General features: G+C 48.8%; 4 protein-coding genes and 3 non-coding genes across 7 annotated transcripts in view; 4 read left to right on the forward strand and 3 right to left on the reverse strand.

The window, feature by feature from the left end:
* The first annotated feature begins 9 nt into the window (after positions 1-9).
* Positions 10-7,634, forward strand: LOC121593646 (mitochondrial enolase superfamily member 1-like). The gene is made up of 8 exons (XM_041916209.1): positions 10-387; positions 463-681; positions 747-869; positions 6,292-6,442; positions 6,518-6,675; positions 6,743-6,885; positions 6,952-7,115; positions 7,177-7,634. The coding sequence occupies exons 1-8, from the start codon at positions 295-297 to the stop codon at positions 7,476-7,478; spliced, it is 1,353 nt and encodes a 450-aa protein (XP_041772143.1). The 5' UTR covers positions 10-294; the 3' UTR covers positions 7,479-7,634.
* On the reverse strand, positions 926-6,101 carry LOC121593642. Its single transcript, XM_041916204.1, has 3 exons — positions 6,065-6,101; positions 5,110-5,997; positions 926-5,037 (listed from the first exon to the last, which is right to left on the reverse strand). Exons 2-3 carry the CDS (start codon positions 5,768-5,770, stop codon positions 2,606-2,608), a joined length of 3,093 nt encoding a protein of 1,030 aa, XP_041772138.1. The 5' UTR covers positions 5,771-5,997; positions 6,065-6,101; the 3' UTR covers positions 926-2,605.
* Positions 7,635-7,715: 81 nt separating the features above from the next.
* On the forward strand, positions 7,716-12,150 carry LOC121593643 (WD repeat and HMG-box DNA-binding protein 1). Its single transcript, XM_041916205.1, has 9 exons — positions 7,716-7,868; positions 7,958-8,195; positions 8,258-8,498; positions 8,569-9,021; positions 9,097-10,007; positions 10,078-10,338; positions 10,407-10,565; positions 11,109-11,225; positions 11,473-12,150. Exons 1-9 carry the CDS (start codon positions 7,792-7,794, stop codon positions 12,001-12,003), a joined length of 2,988 nt encoding a protein of 995 aa, XP_041772139.1. The 5' UTR covers positions 7,716-7,791; the 3' UTR covers positions 12,004-12,150.
* Trnay-gua lies at positions 10,787-10,886 on the forward strand. The gene is made up of 2 exons: positions 10,787-10,823; positions 10,851-10,886. It is a non-coding gene; the product is annotated as a tRNA-Tyr (tRNA).
* Positions 12,151-12,241: 91 nt separating the features above from the next.
* The window catches only part of LOC121593644, a 33,290-nt gene continuing 24,131 nt past the window's right edge, over positions 12,242-21,400 (forward strand). The window contains exons 1-3 of the mRNA XM_041916206.1: positions 12,242-13,527; positions 13,599-13,924; positions 14,018-15,003. The gene's annotated coding sequence lies outside the window, so the exon portion shown is untranslated. The remainder of the gene's footprint in view (positions 13,528-13,598; positions 13,925-14,017; positions 15,004-21,400) is intronic.
* On the reverse strand, positions 20,829-20,957 carry Trnay-gua. Its single transcript has 2 exons — positions 20,921-20,957; positions 20,829-20,864 (listed from the first exon to the last, which is right to left on the reverse strand). It is a non-coding gene; the product is annotated as a tRNA-Tyr (tRNA).
* Trnay-gua lies at positions 21,215-21,357 on the reverse strand. Its single transcript has 2 exons — positions 21,321-21,357; positions 21,215-21,250 (listed from the first exon to the last, which is right to left on the reverse strand). It is a non-coding gene; the product is annotated as a tRNA-Tyr (tRNA).

Genomic DNA, 21,400 nt, shown 5'->3' on the forward strand with positions numbered 1-21,400 from the left:
GGGATAGTGACCAGCGCCACAATCAAGCAAGTGAGTGAGTGTGTCTGTTAGCGCCTTTTTTTCAAATGATATCGCAACTAGCGCCACTGATAACAGAAAATCTAACGTCACGCTCGCAGTGTAAACAAACCAACCAATACTGGCACACACCGCGGTGTCGTTCCGGCATAAATAGACGCGCACCAAACAACAGATAACGCGCCCGCGCGCCCGATCTCTCCTCTGTGTGTGCCGGATTGCGGTGGAAAGTGCATTCATTGTTGTGCCAGAAGCGTGTGTTTGTGTCTCAGCAGAATGGGGAAAGATCGGTGCCTCAACATTACCACCCTGCAGGCGAAGGATATCCGATGGCCAACGTCACTGGGAGCGCACGGGTCCGATGCGATGGTATGTGTGCGTCGAAGCAGCTCAGCATTGTTCTCGTAGCAATTGCAACTAACACAAACAATCCGATCAAAGTAGCACGCGGATCCGGACTATTCCTGCGTGTACGTGACGATCGAAACGGCCGAAGGTGTGACCGGGTACGGTATGACGTTTACGCTTGGCCGCGGTACGGATATAGTGCTGCTGGCCGTCCGTGCCATGAAGCGCTTGGTCGAGGGCCGTACGACGACCACCATTTTCGAGCGCTTTGGCCAGTTTTGGCGTGAACTGACGAGCGATTCGCAGCTCCGTTGGGTAAGAGAAAAGCTGCTTGGTTGTCGCTGGTGACTCCACCACTACCACACATCCCCTTGTTACAGATTGGACCGGAGAAAGGGGTCACGCATCTGGCGGTGGCCGCCATCATCAACGCCCTGTGGGATCTTTGGGGTCGGATAAGAAATGTCCCAGTGTGGCAGCTGCTCGCTGAGATGGAACCGGAGGTAAGTGGCCTGGTGATGATAGTAATAGAACAAAATGAATAGACCCCGACCGGACGTACAAACTAGTTTCGATTTATTATGTTTTTTTTTCCACTTTTCCAATGAAACACGAAGGTTTTGGGAAGGTTGTCGGGGTTTGGGCCCACACTGCGCACCTTCCATTAACATGTATGATACGTTTCGGTCCGGTCTTTCCGGTGGTCCGAACAATCCCTCATCATCAACGCGTGTTAACATCCGTTTTTGCTATACATACTACATTCCTTGTGCGCTTCCGCTTTCTGTCCCACTCGGCTTGAGCTCGGTTGATCGATCGGTTGATCGTTTACAACAAAAAGAAGAAAAAAAACAAGTCCAAAAGAAAATTGCACGAAATCAAGTTTGAAATCAAGTGTACTGCAGAACGCGGGATTAGTTGTTTTAGTTTGTGGTTTTTGTAAGAAAAAAAAAAACGTTTCATTACCCTTCAATATAGCACTAAAGCGGGCCTAATCCCAAACATCCCTTTACGCATGTTTGTGTGGTGCATTGTGTAAGTTCGCTTAAATATTCTATGCTCTTCTCTTCGTTCATTAGTGTTTAGTTTTCGCGTTAGATTTAGATCGTTTGCGCACCTCTGCCGCATACTTTCGTAATTACGTTACATTTTTTTTAAAACAACACCTAGCAGAACGGAGTTGTATCTATGTATATATATAAGAGCTTGCAAACACAAAAGAAAACATATAATTTTGTATACCTTTCCGTCCGTGTGTTTGTCTATGTGTATATAAATCTGTAATCATTAATCAACAAAACGTTCGTCTTCTTCTCCTTCCTTCCGTTACCGTTTTCCATTTTTCCCCGTCCTATACTTAAGCTTAAGGACAGACACAGAGCGCGCCGTCATCTTGTGCCATGCGTTCCTCTCTTTGCGCCAAAATTCAAGTACATATTACAGTGTATGCCACCGTGCCACAGTGATTTCTTTTCTACCTTCTCAGCTGTTTCCGTAATTAAGCTCGTAGGAAGTAAAACGAAACCTTTCCCCCATTCTCTTGTCCATTCGCTGAGATTAGCCTGTGTTCGTTTCCCTTTTCCTGGTGCAAATGATGCTTCACTTTAACTAACCTACCCTTTTTCTCCTTCCTAACAAAGCGCCTTCCTTCCTTATCACTATCGAAAAAACAAAAGCCCTCCGCGTGCCCTCGTTTTTCTTCCATTTTCCTTTCCAATTGTATTGTATTGGGTTGTAAGTAGTTGTGTTTTGTTGTGATTTTCGCTAAATTTGGACATTTTTATTTTCAAAAATAACAATCCAAACAGTAGTAATATTATCTGTTGCTTTTGTTGCGCGACACGCTGCTGCTGTTCGCACACGCTATAATAAGTATTATAAAGAAACTCCGTAAGTGTTAAAAGAAAAAGAAAGGCTCTTCAACCAGCAGGTAAAAAAGGAATTTTGACGCACGGGAACGGGAAAGGGCAATAAATGATATAATAAATGGCAAAAAGAAAACATCGATCCTTTAACATAGATGCCTAGGCGCGAGCGGCTTTCTCGTGATCGTGATCGTTGATGATGATGTTGATGCTGTTATGAGTGAGTTTGCTTCAAATCCGTACGCGCATTTTGTTGCTTTGTGTGTGTTTGTGTGTTTGTGTGTGTGTTAGTGATGGTTAATATCTCTTCACTCGACAATCCGCCCCGGCCCCTGGGCTCCCTGGGACGGACTCTCTCTCTCTCTCCCTTCTTTTTACTCATCATCTTCCTCATATTCATCGCGACGACGAATGGCTGCCCCGGAACGACGTCCACTGCCACCGCCCGGAGCACGGTTGGTGCTGCCAGCTCTTGCTGCCGCCGCAATCAGCTCCTCGTCTTCTTCCTCCTCTTCCCCGTCCTCCTCTCCTTCCCCATCGTCGTAGTCTTCCGGATCGGTTTCGCCGTCATGTTCCGCTCTGCTGCCCGCGTGACGGCCAGCCGGACCACCGTTGTTGTTGTTGTTGTTGAGCGCCAGCTGATGGCTCATCGATGAGTTGTTCTTGTTCGAGGGCTTCAGACAGGCGGGTCCGGCCAGTGAGCGCGGGAACCGCTGCAGGTATCGCTCGAGCCGCAGGAACTTGATCGACACGAGCCGATTGTCGAACCACCAGCCATTGATTTCGTCGTGCACGATGCCGGCATCCTTCGCCGAGGCACACCGGACGTACACGCAGCAGCTGCTGCGGTCCAGCTGGATATCGTAGATCTTGCACCGGCCGCCCACCTTCTCCAGAATTGCGTCCTGTACGATCGTCTTCAGGTTCGGGTCGTTCACCTCATACTTGTCGAACATCTGGCGGATCTTGAGACAGGGTGTCGGAGGGTCGTGTATCTTGTTGCTATTGTCAAACGCCGGGCTTTGCCATTTCTTGGCCGTTGAGCTGCCGGCGGAACCGCCCCCGAGCCGGGACACTCCGCCTGATGACGCTCCTCCACCTCTTCCTATAGCCATCCCACTGCTGGCCAACGGGGCAGTGTCGATCCAGCGCATCACCCGAAAGTCTTCGCCTGCGATCGACGCCACCTCGAAGGCGATACGGCTTTCGTGCTGCTCCAGAAAGTCGAGCGCTTCGTTCCACGCCCAGGCGAGCTTGCGCCGGTTGGTCATGCCCAGTAGCCGGTCCCGCAGGTGGTTAATCACTATGCCAGCCTGCTGCGCACCGCCGTCCGTCGTATCCTTGTTGGCCGCCGCATCGGAGGCATTGGCCGCCGCCTGGCTGACGGCATGGATAATCTCACTAATCAGCCGGTTGACCTGATCGCGACGCTTCTGCTTCACGTGCAGCACGAACTTGATGAAGTAGTTCAGAGCGAGCGTGACGATCGTGGCCAGCGCCAGTCCGCCCACGATGACGAAGAACTTTTGGAACTTGTTGTAAATCATGCAGGTGAAGGGCAGCTTCGGCTTCAGGATGGTAAAGTGGTTCGAGCGGGTGGCACGCCGCTCTAGCACACCGTCGTACGTGATCGGTTCACCGTTCGCGTCGCAGTGATTGATGTGCCACTGCGGGTTCCGATCGATCAGATACTCCATCGCGTGCAGGTGTCGCGTAAGCTGCGGTATCAGCACGGACGGGGAGTGTTCTTTTGCGTACTTGAGCACCTTGCCGGCAGACATCAGGCCGGACACGGGCGGTGCGTCACCTTCCCGACGACAGTGGTGCTGCTCAACGCGTGCCTTCAGTTCGGTTCCGATCAGTTTCAACAGCTCCAGGGCCGGCTCGACATCTGCCGCATGAACGCACCCAGTGGCGGCCAGTCCGTGCACATCACCGTCGCACAACTCGTACCGCGTGTTGATCGAACTCAGCGTGCTGGCCAGATCGGTACTGATGGTCATGTACATGAACGCGACCGAGCAGAGAAACACTACCAGTAGGCAGAGCAGGGCGCAGGGGATGAACGTTTGCTTGAAACCGTAGTGTTCGTCGAGCCGGGTGATGAAATTGCCCAGCTTCACGCGGAACGGGATGCTGGGTGGTTCCGGGGACGGTTGTGCGTGCGTCACGATGTCGTTCTCGTTGAACTCGTTCATCCCCGACAGCCGGCTGTATCGCTGGCGGATGTGATTGCCCGCGATGATCGTACCCGCGTTTCCGAGCGGTGATGGCGACGAACCTCCTCCCAGCGCTCCTCCCTTACTGTTCAGCAGGTGAGGATGGCTAGAGCGCATGGGATGGTGAAGCAATCCTCCCGCACCACCACCACCACCACCGATCGACGACGGTTGCTGATGATGGTTCGTCCGCAACGAGTGCAGATGGCTGCTGGAAGGGGCGGCGGCGGCGGCAGTGGCACTGTATCGCGAAGCGGATGGCATGCTGTTGGCACCCACGCTCCGACGTCCAATCATGCCCCCGATGGCACTGTTGTAATTCTCTTGCGAAACCGTTTCCCCGCGCAACTGCATCAGTCGCTTCGTGTACTCGCTGACGTACGGCGAATCACCCGTACTGGCACCGTTCGATCCGTTCGAATCGTTGAGCGTAGGGCTGCCCCCGCTGCTGCTATTATTGTCCCCGCCGACGCCACCGATATTGCTGTACATGCTGCTGTTGGCCGACGGTGGTGTAATGTTGCCCCCCGACAGTGCCGACTTGCGGAACAGCGAACTGTGCGAAGTAGGCGTCGACGATAGGCTGCCTAAAATTGGCAAGAGCAAAGCGTCACGTATTAGTATTGGCGCATTTACCACCGATTTACCATTCTCCTTACCAAAGCTTCGTAATGAAGCAGTTCCCCCTCCGCCTCCACCACCACCGCCTATTCCGGCGCGTACCGGAGGCAAGTAGTCCTCCTCCTCACTGTCGTGCACGATGAGCGGTGAGATGTAGATTGAGCTGGCGCCTGGTGGCGACGAAGGCTTACTGCTACTACGATGATGATTATTCGACCCGGCACCATTCGCGGTGGCATAACTGTTGCTGCTTACACTGAGTGGTGCAGTAGTTGCTGGCGACGATGCCGACGATGATGAGGGTGATGATATGCTTATTGGGACGCGCGTCATACTCGACCGGACCGGGTTTGTGGACGGTGGTGGCGGTGGCATTGAGCCACTGGCCCCTCCACCCGCTGGACCCGCCACGGTGGCTCGCTGACTGCGCGTCGTGCTGCTGCCGCTGTTGTACGCTTTCCGCTGCGCCGCGGCGGTCATCGTTTTGCGTCCATCGTTCGTGTCCGACTCCTCGCCGGAGCTGTAGCGGGCCGCTTTCGAGGACTCCCGGCGCAGCTTCTGCTTCTCCGAGTCGATATGGTGGCGCAGCTTTTTGATCAGTATTTTGCGCGTGGTCGTCGTGACCGGAAGGTTCGGAAAGCCGTACTGTACCAGCCGGAGCCGCAGCTCGTCGTCGGCGAGCTGGTCCAGATTGTCCATGCCGCCGTTGCGTTGCAGGAGGGTGCGTTCCTTCACACTGTCACACTCTGTGGGCAGTTGGTGGGTGGGTGGGTGTTGATTTTTCAGCACCAAAATTCGCGGGACGCTGCTGCAGCCCGCACCACTGCACCTAGCTCTCAAACACACGCGCGTAGCGATGGTCACTTTTCGAGGCTGCCTTGTTCCGTAGCCCTTGGCACCTAGTTCAACACAAACTGATGCGAACGCTACAGACGAAAATGCGGATAAAACACGTAAAAAGGGACGAATCTTTTGATAAAACTTGTTGCTTACGGGAAAAATCCTATCCGCGTATGTAGTTGAACAAAAAATATCTTGGCCAAGGTGTCAATTTGACAGCTGTCAGTGCGTGTTGGGACGTTTGACCGCAAAAGTTGGCATCCCATAGTGCGTGCATTTGTCGGGTGCGTTCGCGCATAGTTGAACGGTTTGCGGAATAATGTGCATTTGTTGGCTACAATTGGTATTTTCTATAATTTTCCTTCATCTCGGCTTTACAGGAATTGGTTTCAACGATTGACTTTCGTTACATCGAGGATGTGATGACTCCCGAGGAGGCGATAGCATTGCTGCGTGAAACAAAGCCAACACGCAGCGAGCGCATCCAGTATCTTCTGGCGAATGGTTATCCGGCCTACACAACTCAAATAGGTAATTGAATATTGGGAAACTCTTGGGCAAGGAAATGGTTCAAATGTAAATCCCATCGCAACACCATTTTCACAGGATGGCTCGGATACAGCGACGAAACGATACGTGCGCTCTGCAGAAAGTATCTAGCCGCAGGATTCAAGGCATTCAAGATGAAAGTGGGACAAGATTTGCAAAACGATATAAAGCGATGCAAACTTGTGCGGGAGGAAATCGGATGGGACAATCAGTTCGTGAGTAAAAATAGCTGGAAATGCTATGGATGCAAATTTCTCAAATTGTTACCATTTCCCTTTGTAGATGATTGATGCAAATCAAACGTGGAATGTTCAAACAGCCATTGAGTGGGTTATCAGCTTGAAGGACTTTAAACCCCTGTGGATCGAGGAGCCAACGTCTCCAGACGATGTGTTGGGTCATGCAAAAATTGCAGCAGCATTGAGGTCGGTATCTCCGCAGGATAAATGGAAATGAAATGCTCTTCAATCTCCTCTTCTACATGCTCACAGAGAACATTCCATCGGGGTAGCAACGGGAGAGATGTGCTGCAATCGTGTCATGTTCAAGCAGTTCATGCAAGCCAATGCTCTCGAGTTTTGCCAGATAGACTCAGCACGCATTGGAGGAGTAAACGAAATACTGTCCGTGTATTTGATGGCGAAAAAACTCAATGGTAGGAAGTTTATTTGTAAAAATCACAATCACCACCCTAAACCAATAGTTTGTTGTTTTAGTGAAAGTATGCCCACATGCCGGTGGTGTTGGACTGTGCGAGATGGTGCAGCATTTGCAAATGTGGGACTTTTGCTCCGTTTCGTGCACGATGGAGGGACGCATGGTTGAGTTCGTGGACCAGCAGCACGATCAATTTGTATTTCCGGCAGCTATCAACGAGCAAGCATGCTACGTTGCTCCAACGGCGCCGGGATACTCGACCGAGCTGAAGCAGGAAGCAATTATGCAATTTGAGTATCCTCACGGCACCGAGTGGAAGCGCATGTTTGATGAAGGGATATTTACGCGTGAAAACTATTGAATTTGATAAACGTTCAGAAGAGAAAGTGTTTTGTAATATGCTGCACAATAATCAGAGATATAGGTTCCATCAACTGTCAGTTTGAAATTCGAACGGAAAATAAACAGTGCGAAAGGGCGTAAAACCTTTGTAAGGCTTTGCGATCAAAGAGAAAAACAATTGTTGTGTTTCGCGAACGTCAACACCAGATTTACCCGCCAAAACGGTATTTGTTATTGAACGCGTATGGGGTTGTGTTGAGGCGTTCTGCTCTTAAATTGCCTAATTTGTGAAGTTTTAATTGTGATTTACGAAATACATCGGCGCCTTCATAATGCCGTTCAAGCGATCCCCGATGCGCTATGCGCACATCATGGGCTACACAAGCGTCACATATCAGGATGATGGAAAGTAAGAGCCCATGTTGTTGTCACCTTACACAGGACAATCGTAGCGACCGGTGATTTGCACTAAAATAATAATTTTTTGTCTACTTACAGCTGCATTATCAGTGTAGGATACGATGGAGATTTTCGCATCTGGAACGGCATTGGGGATGACGATCCGCCGACCGTTTGTGTGGGTGAGCACGTATGGGCCGCGCTGCAGTACGGCGATCGGGTGCTAGTTGCGACGGACCTGAACACGGTCCAGGCGTACAAATATCCCTCGCTGGACAAGGATGGAATCGAGTTTCGTTTCACTGCCTTTGTGACCTGCATGGCAAAGAACAAACGGGTAAGTAGGCGAGAGTGTTTTGCTGCGAGGTAAGAAATTACCTTATGTCGTTTGTATTGCAGTTCATTGCCGCTGGTTCTGAGGATGCCACGATTAAGGTCCTGTCCGTGGACGATGGCGAGCAGTTTGAGCTAGAAAACCTGGAAGGGCCCGTTCTAAGCATGGACGCCAGCAAACAGGATTTACTGGCTGCGAGCATCGGCGATGGAAAACTGCACATCTGGGATATGAAAACGAAGGAGCTGAAGAAAACAATACAGGACCTGCCGAAGGTGAAAAGCTTTGAGCGCGTTGTGCACTTCTGTAAGTGAACAGTTGCATGGTTTGTGTGTCTGTGAGCTATTAAAAACAAAACAGCTTTTACATTCCACAGCATCACCCACATTCGAGCCCAAAAAGGGTAACCTACTCGCCTATCCGAATGGGAAGGAGGTAATCTTGCTGAACACCACCAGCTGGGACGTGGTGAAGAAATTCGTCAATCCAAAGCTGTCCACTACGCTGACTGTGTGTCGGTTTTCTCCGATGGGCGATTATCTTGCGGCGGGCAGCGAAAGTGGAGACATTTGCATTTGGGATTGCGAAACCGGCAAGCTAGTCGAGGGTGATAAGCCGTACGACGCGAACCCAATCACGAAGCTCGTCTGGAATCCGAAGAATAACGGAGAGCTGGCGTTATCGGATGGCAATGGGCAGGTTGGCACGGTTACGGACATTTTCGTCGAGGGCGGCGTGGACGATGCCGAAGGTGCGGATATTGTGGCGATGGCCGAGAAGGAGGACGATGATGAGGATGACGATGCGTTCGATGATCTGTTCAACGCGCGTAAGTAGAAGCTAACGAGGAAGAGATGATATAAGTAAGCAGATGATAAAAACGTGTTTTTTTGCATTGTTGTAGATCTTAAGCCGGACGAAAGGGATAGCGAAAATGATGCATCGGGTGACGACGAGGGCAATGAGAACTGTATCGAGCTGGAAAAGTTGAAATCGCAAGTGATGGGCCCAACGCAGAAATCGGATGGCGCAATGTCCGATGCCGGGTTCGATGACGACGATCGTGGTACGGTGCGCAGCGAGCGCTTGGCGGTGGCAAAGTCCTACCCCCAGCAGCACCCTTTTCAGCCCAGCTCAACACCGAACTCGCTGGAGCATTGCTATCTGGTGTACAATCATGTCGGAATCGTGCGGAGACATGCGACCGATAAGGAGAACTCGATCGAGGTGGAGTTTCACGACTCGCAGCAACACCACGGCATTCATTTGAACAATTTCCTCAACCACACGATGGCAGGGCTGAGCGAAACCGTGCTAGCCATGGCTTGCCCCAACGAGGACGGTAACCCGAGCAAGATAGTGTGCATTAATCAGGCCGCATTTGGCAAGCGCGAGTGGACGTATACGATGCCGGGCTGTGAGGAGATCATTGCCGTGACGGCATCGGATAAGATCGTCGTCGTTGCCACGGACAGTCGGTTGTTGCGCGTGTACACGGCGCGTGGCACTCAGCGGGAGGTGATTGCGGTGGCGGGACCTATCGTTGCCCTTGCCGCGTACGGGGATCACTTTTTGGTGGCGTATCACAGTGCGCCGGCCAACGAGGATCAGCACATCAGTTTGATGATCGTGACGTGCGTCAACTTTAAGCTGCGCTGTCGGGAAGTGCGCGTACCACTGACGGCCGGGGCGGAGATGCAGTGGGTCGGATATTCGGATCGAGGATCGCCCGCGGTGTACGATACGGCGGGCATGTTGAACATTTATCACGCCACATCCAACCTTTGGCTGCCGATTTATAATGCAGAATATTTGGTAGGTTGAATTGTGATGTCGTACGCAAAACCCACTGATCTATTCGTAACTTTGTTTGATCCTGTTTTAGCAAACAAAAGGTGCATCAGACCATCTGTTCATCATCAAGGTTTCGGAATCGACCCAGCACGTGCAGCTGGTGTTGTGCCGTGGGTCAAAGTATCCGCTAACCACCCCGAAACCCATCCCGATGGAAGTGAAGTTTGCCCTTCCAATGTGTGATCTGGAGAGTGAAAAGGAATGCCTTGAAGACGATTTGGTGCGTTCGCTTTACCTCAAAGTGAACGATGCTGATAAGTTAATGAAGGAGACGGCTGTCAAACTGTTTGCGGTAAGTAGGTCTAATTAGGGTGACAAAGAGACAGACTCAAATTCAACATTTGTCTTTTGGCCACATAGCTTGCCTGTAAAAATGAATGTGAACAGCGTGCGAAGGAGCTGGTGGAAACGATCGCCTCGAGTCATTTAATTCCGCTGGTGATTAAGTATGCGAGCAAGATTCGACGGTATCATCTGGCGGACAGTTTGGCACCATTGCTACCGACGTTCCAGGAACAGGTGAGAGTTGAAGCGTAAATTTAATTTAAACATGATAAGTAAAAACAAAATCATGAAAGTAATTCGTTGGCGGTTTGTCTGGTTGGATTTAATGCAATAAGTTGTGCGCAATCCGTCTGTGAAAGTAAAACTTGTGTGCAAGCGTATGTGTGAAGTGCGTACAAGCAAGCGTGTGAGTGGTTGCGTGTTGAAATAGCGCGTGTGTGTGGAGGGAGCGTAAGCCTTCGATAGCTCAGTTGGTAGAGCGGTGGACTGTAGAAGCGCGAGATGCAGCGATAGAGAGAAATCCATAGGTCACTGGTTCAAATCCGGTTCGAAGGAGAGTTGGAAAACTTTTTTAGAATTGTGGGGCAAAACGTCTTCATCCACTGGTTGTTTTTTGCTCTCTCTTTAAGATTCTTTTTGAAATGTTTTTTTTAATGCTCGAAAATAGGAAAAAAGGGAAGGCTAAATTTCGATAACCTAGATCATTAGAAAAGACACATTAGCCTCACCGAATGCACTTAATCGTTTTCCGTTTGGTCCGTCTTCACACACGTGCAGGAAGTGCAGGAGGAAAAAATGGAGCAGGAAAGTGTCCGAGAGAATGCGGCCATCGTGAACGAACTGCAGCACATCAATCTTGAGGCGATCACGAAGAAAGATACCACACCGAAAATAGTAAGTAGAGCACCCTTCTCCGGCCCTCTTCAGACCCTCCTTCACCCCATAGCTATTATTCTCCTTCAGCGTGAGGTCAAAATGTGTCCACTGATGGCGTTTTGCCAGCTGGTGTGCTTTTGTTCACTGTGTATCCTTGACGCTCGTAGAGATATTTCATGCTTACGGTCCTTACCTCCTCCTCCTCCGCCAATCTTCCCGTACGTACGCATGGCAAAACCCATTCACTCCTTCCTTCGCATCACAGAAACCGCTTCCAGTTGGCACGAAAAAGCCGACCAATCCATTCCGTAAATCGACGGCCGCTGCAACCGACGGCATATCGTCACCCGCATCGTCCTCGGGCCATACCGGTGCCAACAGCAGTAATCCGTTGGAGCATTTGACCGGCAAAGCGATTGGATTTTCGGCCTCTCGCAGCAGCAGCCCGAGCGTTGGCAGCAAACTGACATCGTCGTCGGTCGACACAACAGGAGGACAGGATGAAAATCGGCCACAGAACAGTGGCGGCGGCACCTCAACGCCCGGCATGAAGTTTCTCCCTTGGTTCGAGCTTAATCGAGACGACCTGCAGAGAAAGCATCCGGAAGCAGACGAACAGCAGCTCATCAAAATTGGCATGCGTGAGTTCAAGGCACAGCAGGCAAAAGGTGCATCGAGCGACGCGGCGTCATCCCCGGCGGACGGCGGATCGGCGAAGCGGAAGCTGGACGCGAGTGATGCACCAGAATCGGGTGTGTCGAAATTGGCAAAGTTTGGTTTCGTGAAGAGTGGTTAGTGTGAATGATGTTGCAGGAATGCGGTGCCCTACGCAGCACACCCTTTGGGGATGATAAGGTTATTAGATTAGCGCCCACAAACTCTATATCACGTAAACAGGTGCCTGAACTGAAGCAAACGATAGAATAATAATTTTAAACCATTACTTTGTAGTCGACTCTTGAAGCAGCTGCTGAAAGAACGTTCCACAATAATTGTCCGCAATCATCGTTATCGACAAGGACATTACCAGGAGGACGGCGGCATGGCCCAACGGGAATCGATTGGGATGTAGAGAATAGATAAAATATGAAGCGCTTGGTGCTGCCGTAGTAGGTCCCAACGCCATTAGGATGTGCATTGTTGTCACAAGGCCAGTCACGGGCACTCAATCATCCCACCAAGCCGATGTCATGCGTGCGTGTGCGTCCGCGGAAAGCGCCAAGTGAACATATGGAAAAAAAGGGATAGATTCCAGCACGTGACAACGGAGTTGGCGCGCACGCTGCAATCCCGCGCGCTTGTGTGTGCATTTCCTGGGGTTGAAACACTTTGCTGCTGTCGCCCCATGGTCGGGAAATTGCTCGAGCAGAGAGATTTTTGCTGCCCATCATATGTCACGGAAGCGACGTTTTGTGGCAAGCGTCAAAATCGATCATATCAATTATGAAGTGCCGACTCATCTCATTCCCGGGGTTTTCACCGCTCGCCCGACTGATTGGCAATCGACAGATCAATCGATTGTGCGTGCTGATTGGGCCGAATGGGAAAATGATTCATCACCGACGGTAACCGTTTCCGGGTTGGCAGTTTAGAAAGCAGAAGAAGCAAAAGCCCCCTTACGAAAGGATTCTGTCGAAAAGACCCCTTCTCGGCGCCGAGATTCGTTCCAGTCGCAAGGACAACACACAGGCAGCACTGCAAGTTAATTGTAAATGCGTTTGAAAAGGCATGTTTCGTGTGTTGTACTTTTGATTGCAATCAGTGTCCTGGAGTGGAAAAGAGTTTTAATCTTCCAAAAAGGGACATGACAATAAGTGTTACCGATACGCTTGATTCATGCTATGTTGTTGGCTTTTACATTTGCATTCATCAAACCTTGTACGTGGGGAAAGCTCAGAACCAAACAAGGTTGAGTTTAATTCCCTCAACAAGAACGATTAACTGCATCGGAGAAGCAGCAGTAGCAAAAAAAAAGGTAACACCCCAAAGGCGCCTCTTTTATCTTCTGTTTGCACCACTTCAATTAATTGGTGGAACGGAAAAGCATACGAATGTTGGACATGGTTTGTGGTGTATGCTGCGCGCCACTACCTTCAATTAATCTACTTCCGCCGCGGACACAGCTCTGTATCCCCCCTTCTAGAGTGAATGATAATTTACATGTTGATTTTCGTGCTTTCGTTTGCCACAGCTCTCTTCAATTAATGATGCGTCCAGCTGGGACGTTCCCAAAGGAGGCGGTGAAAGTAATTAATGATTAAGTTTTTTTTTTTATCGAAATTCATGGACTGTGTGAGTTGATAAATTGATTCCAGCGAAGGTGACATCTTTATCGTTTTTGCCTTTAATTTTTTATTATTTCACTGTTAATAATAAGAGCTTGTTTTTTAGTTTTTTTTGTAGTGATGACTTGAAAATGTTCCAGGCTTTTCTCCACCTTAGAAGACCTCTCAGCAACGTTCCGGAGACTAAGGAATGATGCGCTAGATTAGGGATTGATTTCTACTGTTTCTTAATCCAAGTTGGTGCATGTCTCAGCATATCATGCCCAGTGACAGCAACGGCGTGTTATTTTCGCACACAGAGCACTTTCCCATACCCAGCCGGACGACGCCTCGTGTGACCAACGTTCCTGTCATATTCCCGTGCGACCACCGGTGTAAACTGGATCATCATCAATCGGTTCTGAGCCAAATAATTGCAGCGCAATTGCAGGGGTCCGTATCATAAGCACACAATCCGCGCACGGAAAGAAGCAAAGCGAAAAGTGCATAATATCCCATCCCATTTACGCTTTCTTCCTCCCCTAGCATGTGCGCGCATCCTGTGTCCCTTCAATCTGTATGCGCCTTAACCTTCCGTTTCACACGTCCGGTGTAAACAGACAAAAAAAATCGGGACCGATAAGCCACCAAGAATTTTTCCCACCGGAAAAGTTTTCCTATGGGAACACGCGCTAACTGGGATTTTCTCGTGCGAACCAATCCCGCCGTCACTCGATGTTTACGGAAATGTAAAGAAGAAGGTCGAAGAATCGCGCAAAAAGGGGGTGACCGCTGTCTCTGTGTCCCGCAGTCCCGGAGGTGTGAGAGTGAGTTTAGTGTGATCGAAGAAATGGCTCACTTCCGCGTCGTTGTGTTGTGTGTGTGTGTGTGTGTGTGCATACATTAGAACAAGTGAGAACGCGTGTAGAAGTCATCCAAGCAACCGTAGAAGCGCCAACGGGCCTCCCCACCCCTTTTACACACTCTTACGTGTGAAGTGGTTTGAGCGTTTTTTTCGGGAAAAGTAAACACCAAGAGCGATAATTCGAGCCGTAAATGGGCGTGTGTGTGTGTGCGCGATAGAGAATGATTACAGCCGAGTTTATTGTGGTTGATCGCGTGTGTGAGAAAAAAAAGGAATTCGGCTTGAGTGATCCAGTGACGCAGCAGAACAAGTAGTCGCGGCGGTGGCGTCGGGGCCGAACCACTTGGAGGGCGTGTAATCATCCGTCGGGGGATTGGGTCTGTGTGTGTGTGTGTTAATATCACTTTCATTCTTGCTTTTTACACACACGCGTGGCTATCCCCCCCGCGGACGATATGGCGCCCTCAGAGCCACACGCAATCAGCGGGCGAGCCCTCGGAAAAGCGTGAGTGAGCGAGCGAGCGAGCGAGTTGTTGGAGTTTGGTGTGATTGTGGTTTGGTGAATTGTAAGTGAAGATCGCGCAAAGAACAACAAGTGCCTACTACGAAAAAGGGAAGTCGCCGCCACCGACGGATCGTTCACGTGGGATTCATTCGCCGTTCCCGGGTGAGTAGCCGTGGGAGAGTTCGATTCGGTGGGAATGTTCTTCTGCCCACCCCGACGCACACCACCACCTACCTTCCCTTCATTTAAATGCGCTACCTTCGCTCGTTTGTGATGTTGGTTTTTTGTTGTGGTTATTTCTACGCTGCCTCTTCGTGTGGGAAATTAGAGAAAATTAGAGAACGCGCACAACAAAATACAGGAGGAGGGGGGATGGTTAAACAGTGGCAGGAGGAGGATGGGGAGGAGACTCGTATTGTTGCATCGTTATCAGATATGGCGGTTCTAGACGGTGGGAAGCTCTTTGACACGGCGTAAAGTGCGGTAAAAGCAACTATTTGTGGCATTTAAAATGATCCTAACGTCCGGCGGTGGGAAGTGAGGCGGCCGGCCGCTTTGATATTTTGGGAAGGAAGGTGAATTTCCGCGAACCTGATCGGTGAACCGTTCCCAAATGGCAGGACAAAAGAATGTTGAGCATTTAGATTGATTTGGACAACTGGTGGTGGTGGTGGTGGGATTGCGTTGGAATTGGAAGGGCCAACAGAGGCAATATGGAAGTGGAATTTTCGGTAGAATGTTTGATTAATGTTGTGAAGAGAGAATCTCAAGGTTAGGCTTTAAGTTTCGACTGTGAGATGACATTCGAACAACGGGTCGAAATCGAGCCGTTTAATCCAATATTAATGTAACGATAGGTGCTAAGCTCCTGCTTAACCTAACGTCATAATAGTTTGCATAGTTTCGCGCCATGATGGATGATTCCTTTTTTTTGGTGCGTAACAGTTTCCCATGCAATCAGGGGGAAAAACATCCGAACTAAAAATCCCTATCATCAGCCCAGTACAAGGCAGGTTGATGAGTCGATTAATTGCTCTTCCCACAAACTGTTGGCAACAGAGTTGTTTGTTCCCCTTACTGTTTTTTTTGTGTTGCTTGCTTGCTTGCTTGCTGTTGCTTTTAGTGCTATCGGTAATAACACACTGGTGCACTGTTTAATCGTTTGCAAATCATCATAAAAGTAGATATTTGATTACGCGTGAGAAGAGCCAGGGGAGGGAGAGAGAAAAAGAAGTCGTAAGGGCCATTTAAATACTTCTCCCTAAAAATTCGAAAGCGAAAAAACAAGGCGAAGGGAGCGAATGAAGGTAACACGATGCACTCGCACACGATCCTGTCCAAAAACCCAAGGGGTGTGTGTGGAATGGTGAGACATGCAATTGAATGTACGTTCCCCGTATGTGTTTGTCTCCCTAGCAGTTCCAATTCTCTTCCTCGATGATGAGGAGGGGTGCAGCACACAAAGTCCGTAGAGAAGTCGTATCGTCCGTCCGTCCAGTAGTTCCCCCTTTTGCTCATGATGACGCTCGGGAACGTGCGGGATTTGTTCATGCCGTCCTCCCTCGAAAACCATGGGATAGTTGCGTTTTCCGTTCTCTCAATCCCACGATCCACCCAGCGACCGCGGTGTGACCGGGTTTCGATGAATTCGGATTTTCCCGTGTGCCATCGTTCGCTCGTGCTCCCGGCGCCGGCCGATCGGCAGGCGTAATAAATCGGAAACTCAATTCTTCTCACCGGCAAAACCCGTCATAAACCATGAAGAAGAGGTGAGGTAGTGACCAAAGAGGGGAAGAGGGGAGGAGGGAAAAACAAGCGCATTTATTCTAATATCACTCAGAAGGAAAAGAGGGAAAAACAGAAGAATTTTTAGAGCTTGGTTCCCGTGTGTGAGTGCGTAGGAAGTGCTAAAGAACGCTCTCTTCCTCCTTCCTTCCCTTCGTTACTAAAACTGCTTGAAAGTGCGCTAATTATGCGCTTTATCATCTCCTCTATCATGTGTGTGTGTGTGGTTCTTTTGGTCACTTTCGATGCCTGGGAAAGTGTTTGTGCCAATGGAGACAGAATGCCGTCTCGCGTTTTATGCATCGCTGACTTTAGGGGAAGGAAACGCACTCCTAGACACAGCCCCCACACACGCACAACGTTTTTATGAGACTTGAGTCGACTTCTGTGTATGTTTCTTTTTTTTTTGTTTTGCTCTTGCTGTCCCTGCTATCGTCCCAGTTCTGTGTTGTGTGGTTTGCGATTCGAATCGAAATTCCAAATGCTCTGTTCGTGTGTGACAGTGAGCTCTTTCCCTAAGGGTTCTTTTGCTCACTTCTTTCCTTCCCCTTGTAGTTGGCCCCTTCTTGCCTTGTTGCCTTTCGGAAGTATCATCACCGGCGTGCGCGCTTTCGCTTTCCAGACACACCCGTAGGAAGATCGTCGTCGTCGTCGTCGTCGTCGCACGGGTTCTCTTCCCGCGAGACAGTTTGCTTTCAGTGATTCCCATGGCCATCGTGGCGTGTGACTGGGAAGCGATTTTCCTACGCGACGCTTCTTGGTGCGAGAAATGTCTATGAGCCCGAGCACCACACTCATGTGAGCTGTTGATGGGTGTTTATGGAGTGGTTGCTCTTAACCACAATTGCCCTGCACCCATCAGTCGGATGTGGTGGTCTCTTTGCGTTTGTTTCTTCAGTTTAGTGCTCGTATGCTCGTAGCAAAGGACCCAGAGAGAAGCTTGTCTAGGAGAGAGGAGCATGTATGGATGGTAGATTTAATCAGTGTCGTCTATTGTCAGCTGGAATCGAATCATTCCATCACATGTGTGCACAGCAATTCAAATTTGGGAAGTTCTTCATTGTTTCAATAGCACTCCATTCCATTGATAAGACGCAGGAAGTCATCTTTACTGTAAAGTTAGTCCCTCACAGGGAAGAGAATTAACTTATTTAGATCTTTAACTGATTTAGAATAGAATACAGATCCTGTTTCTAACAAACCAGGAAGTTGTTAGATTTGTTTCGTGCAAAGATTTTAGTCACTCAATTAACGGCTTTGATTCATTGGAGTTGAATTGTTATCCTTCAGTCTCTGATTCGCATTCTCACTAACGAGGTTCGGCATGGTTAGAAGACCCGGAACAAAACCCGCTAGTTACCGATTGTTCTGCGTCATTGAAAGATCATTAGGCACGGTTCACTCCTATGTTAGGTTGGCCGTTTTATCGAAATCATCCCTTTGAAACCCTACAGTTCGTGCTTTGTGTGTTTCTGATGTCACAAGTTTTCGTTCTTGTCCTATACTATTCGACCTCAGTCCTTGGATAGCTCCATCAACTCCATAAAGGCACACACACACAATAGGAAGCGCACAGAGAGGGTGGGTCTCAACAAGTTCCCAATTAACGTCCAGCTGTGGACCAATTTTGCCTTTTTCTTTTAAAATCACATTGAAATTCAGGACTATCGGCCGGGTTGATTTTGCTCGATTGTCTTTTACACTTTTTGTGCTTGACCATCTGCCCGGGAGGGTGGGATTGCGTGAACATAAAGATGTCACCCACTCCCACTGCAGGCTCTATTGCCTTACTGGACCATACTGGACAGTACTTAACTGTTGTTATTGTTGTTTTTGCAAATCCATCAACTGGCTTCACAGCTACTGACCATAAGCTGACCAAGCTATCACATTTTAAAATGTCCAATGAATTCCCGTTATTTTCCCTCCCTTTAAACTCCCTCCCTCATTGGCGAACATTTGCACAAGGGCAGTAATGTTTTCTTTCATCACCGTGAACACATGAACTGTGGCGGTTTTGATTATTTTCAATTAAACCATCCCGGTAATTTAAAATCATTAATACGCGAACCCTCGGAACACGGAAGAAACTGACTGCAAATATCAAACATTGGGGTTTCCCATAGAAGTCAATTTGAACCAAAAAAAAAAAAAAAGAAGCAGCCGTTTTCCCGTGCCTGCCATTCAGATTAGTCACGCTCTTTTTATGGTGGTTCACACACACTGGCGTTGATGATGAGAACAGGAGAGCCTACTTTGGTGTGGAGATGTGTTGAAGACTCGCGCGACATGTTGACATTCGCTTCTGCTCTCGAGCACATGTTGAAGATTCGCTACGGCATCATACCGCAGTGAGTTAGAGCACCGTGCTGTAGGAAGAGTAGGCACTGCCGGCTAAAAAAACGAAGTCAAGTGGCTCTACTTCGCTGGCCTGGCTGGCCCATCGTGTAGGTAGAGCCCGTGCAGGGGGGTGGGTGCTGTCCATTACTAAATGTAGTTTCGGTGTTGCTTTGCCGGCGTTGGGCGAGTAATTTTAAAATATTGCACGCCTATCACGCACAATAATGCCACTTTATCAATTTCACGGACACAGCATGGTTTAGGTGTGACTACTCTGACCCTTCGGTGGTGCTTTAAATTGGATTCCCCTGTGCACATTGTCAGATTGGATGATATGATGCTCTTTTTTTCTCGCACAGAATGATTTTTGGGGCGTAAAATAGGAGGAAAGAATGCTGAGAACACTTTCAATGCAAAAGCTTTTAAAGTACTCAAAATCATTACATTGCTTGGGAACTTGGGTGTGAAATGTTGTACCTCCACTGTTACAACTTTTCAAAGGTTTTGGGTGTTTTGAATTTATGATATTTCCTAATCTGCCACATGGCTTCATACCCACGACAGCATACAAGCCATAAAATGTTGGACCATTGGTCAATCGAGTGTGCGGGGAAATTTGGGTTTCGTTTGATTAGCTGTACCCGATTCCCTAACGGCTCTCTTTTTCTCTTGTGCCCGTGCCCAAACCAATCAACATCCCATTCAAATGAGTTACGATTGCAAATATTTTGGATCGTAAATAATTTTAAGCTACACTTGAAGGTCCCGATTTTGCCACGATCCCGCCACAATCATAAATCCCCGGTCAGCTCATAAACAGGAAGTTCGCTTGCACTGCTCGATTAGCTAAAATTCAAAACGGGTCATAAGAAATCGGTCAGCCTTTATGAGAATGCCTATCCCTGAGGTGAGCCTTGTAATTAGTTGTTTCCCTTTTCGAATGGAAATTGAAAATTGATCATTATGTGAACTTTCCTCGCCCCGCGTGACCTTCAACATTGACAGACGATTAATCGGGGCCGTTCGCTGGATTTAATGAATTTCATTGTGGGATTGCACTGGCTGCGCTTTGATCGATCATACTCTGGCTGGCTGGCTGTTCGACATTGAAACGATAGCGTTGGGATGTGTTCCCTGAGGGCGGATGCTCAAACAATCGAATCCTTCCGACAGACCCACTTTCGATGCCGTGATAGAGTGGCTTGTCCTGCCCCGATTACATTCGCGGAGCGAGCGGGCGGAAGTTGTAACTTTAATTAACATTCACTTGCTGATGTTCTCTCCGGTGGTTTTTAATGTGCCCTGGAAAATGGTTCATCATCATTGCCAAAGGGAGGGAACGATTGTGTACGTGCCCACGCGCGCGTGTGTGTGTGTGTGTGAAGGGAAACGGAATTGAATTAGAAACATTCGACAATCATCATGTTCACTTGGCTCTGTGTGTGCCGCCTTTATCTATTCTTCCATTCTTCTAACCTTCCTCTTGGGGGCAGAAATTATTTGTCTGTCGCACGTGACCTGTGCGCGTGTGGCTCGTTGTTAGGTGATTTTGAATGTTGCTTTTCAATTTTATTACTTTTCCGGCTACAACACACGCGCACACGCACGGTTCGATTGTCCGACCAGCCGTTTCTTTGCATATGGAAACGTACATTATTTTTGTTTTAATTACGTACGTTCGCTTGAAGGGTGGATTAAAGTAGAAATAATATTCATCAATTGTGTTGCGTTTTGCTGGTGTGCATTTGTTTCATTTTTTGCGCATGGAACGATAAATGTGATGCGTAGTCAAAAATGAAGCTTATCGTATGGCATTGATATCGCAACTGTTCAAACAACAAGAAAAAAAAACTGCTCAAACTTCCTTCGAACCGGATTTGAACCAGTGACCTATGGATTTCTACTATAATGATCGAAGTTTTGATCACATGATCGCAACTTCTCCTAACTTTCGCTACAGTCCACCGCTCTACCAACTGAGCTATCGAAGGCTTCGAGGCTTGTTTTCGAAAGTTGCAAAGAAATACGGACAGAAAACGTTCATTTTTCCACCTCCAGTCTGTGATTGTTGCTGAAAAGTAGAGTGAAACGCACTCAAGAGATAGTAGCGCAACGCGTGGCCACTTCCACTGGTACCTGACGATCATCCTCTGGTACCTCTCGTTGCTCACAGTGGGGAGGCATTATCGCGAGGCAAAAATAAGCAAAATTACATTCTGCAAGCAAAATAATCTTCACAACAACTTGCTCCTTCGAACCGGATTTGAACCAGTGACCTATGGATTTCTATGCACAGGTGATCATTAGATGCACTTTGAGATGCATTGTAACAGATGATCGACCCCTAAACTTCGCTACAGTCCACCGCTCTACCAACTGAGCTATCGAAGGTGTTGAACAAACATAAATGTACATCAGAGTTCAAACATACAAG

This window comes from Anopheles merus, chromosome 2L, assembly GCF_017562075.2.
Source record: "Anopheles merus strain MAF chromosome 2L, AmerM5.1, whole genome shotgun sequence".
NCBI classification, from domain to species: Eukaryota; Metazoa; Arthropoda; class Insecta; order Diptera; family Culicidae; genus Anopheles; species Anopheles merus.

Coding starts and splice junctions, on each gene's coding strand:
- LOC121593643 (XM_041916205.1), top strand. CDS start 7,792: ATGCCGTTCAAGCGATCCCCGATGCGCTATGCGCACATCATGGGCTAC. Junction 7,869..7,957: donor ACATATCAGGATGATGGAAA/GTAAGAGCCCAT, acceptor GTCTACTTACAG/CTGCATTATCAGTGTAGGAT. Junction 11,226..11,472: donor AAGATACCACACCGAAAATA/GTAAGTAGAGCA, acceptor TTCGCATCACAG/AAACCGCTTCCAGTTGGCAC.
- LOC121593646 (XM_041916209.1), top strand. CDS start 295: ATGGGGAAAGATCGGTGCCTCAACATTACCACCCTGCAGGCGAAGGAT. Junction 870..6,291: donor TCGCTGAGATGGAACCGGAG/GTAAGTGGCCTG, acceptor TCGGCTTTACAG/GAATTGGTTTCAACGATTGA. Junction 6,443..6,517: donor GGCCTACACAACTCAAATAG/GTAATTGAATAT, acceptor CCATTTTCACAG/GATGGCTCGGATACAGCGAC.
- LOC121593642 (XM_041916204.1), bottom strand. CDS start 5,770: ATGGACAATCTGGACCAGCTCGCCGACGACGAGCTGCGGCTCCGGCTG. Junction 5,038..5,109: donor TGCTTCATTACGAAGCTTTG/GTAAGGAGAATG, acceptor TGCCAATTTTAG/GCAGCCTATCGTCGACGCCT.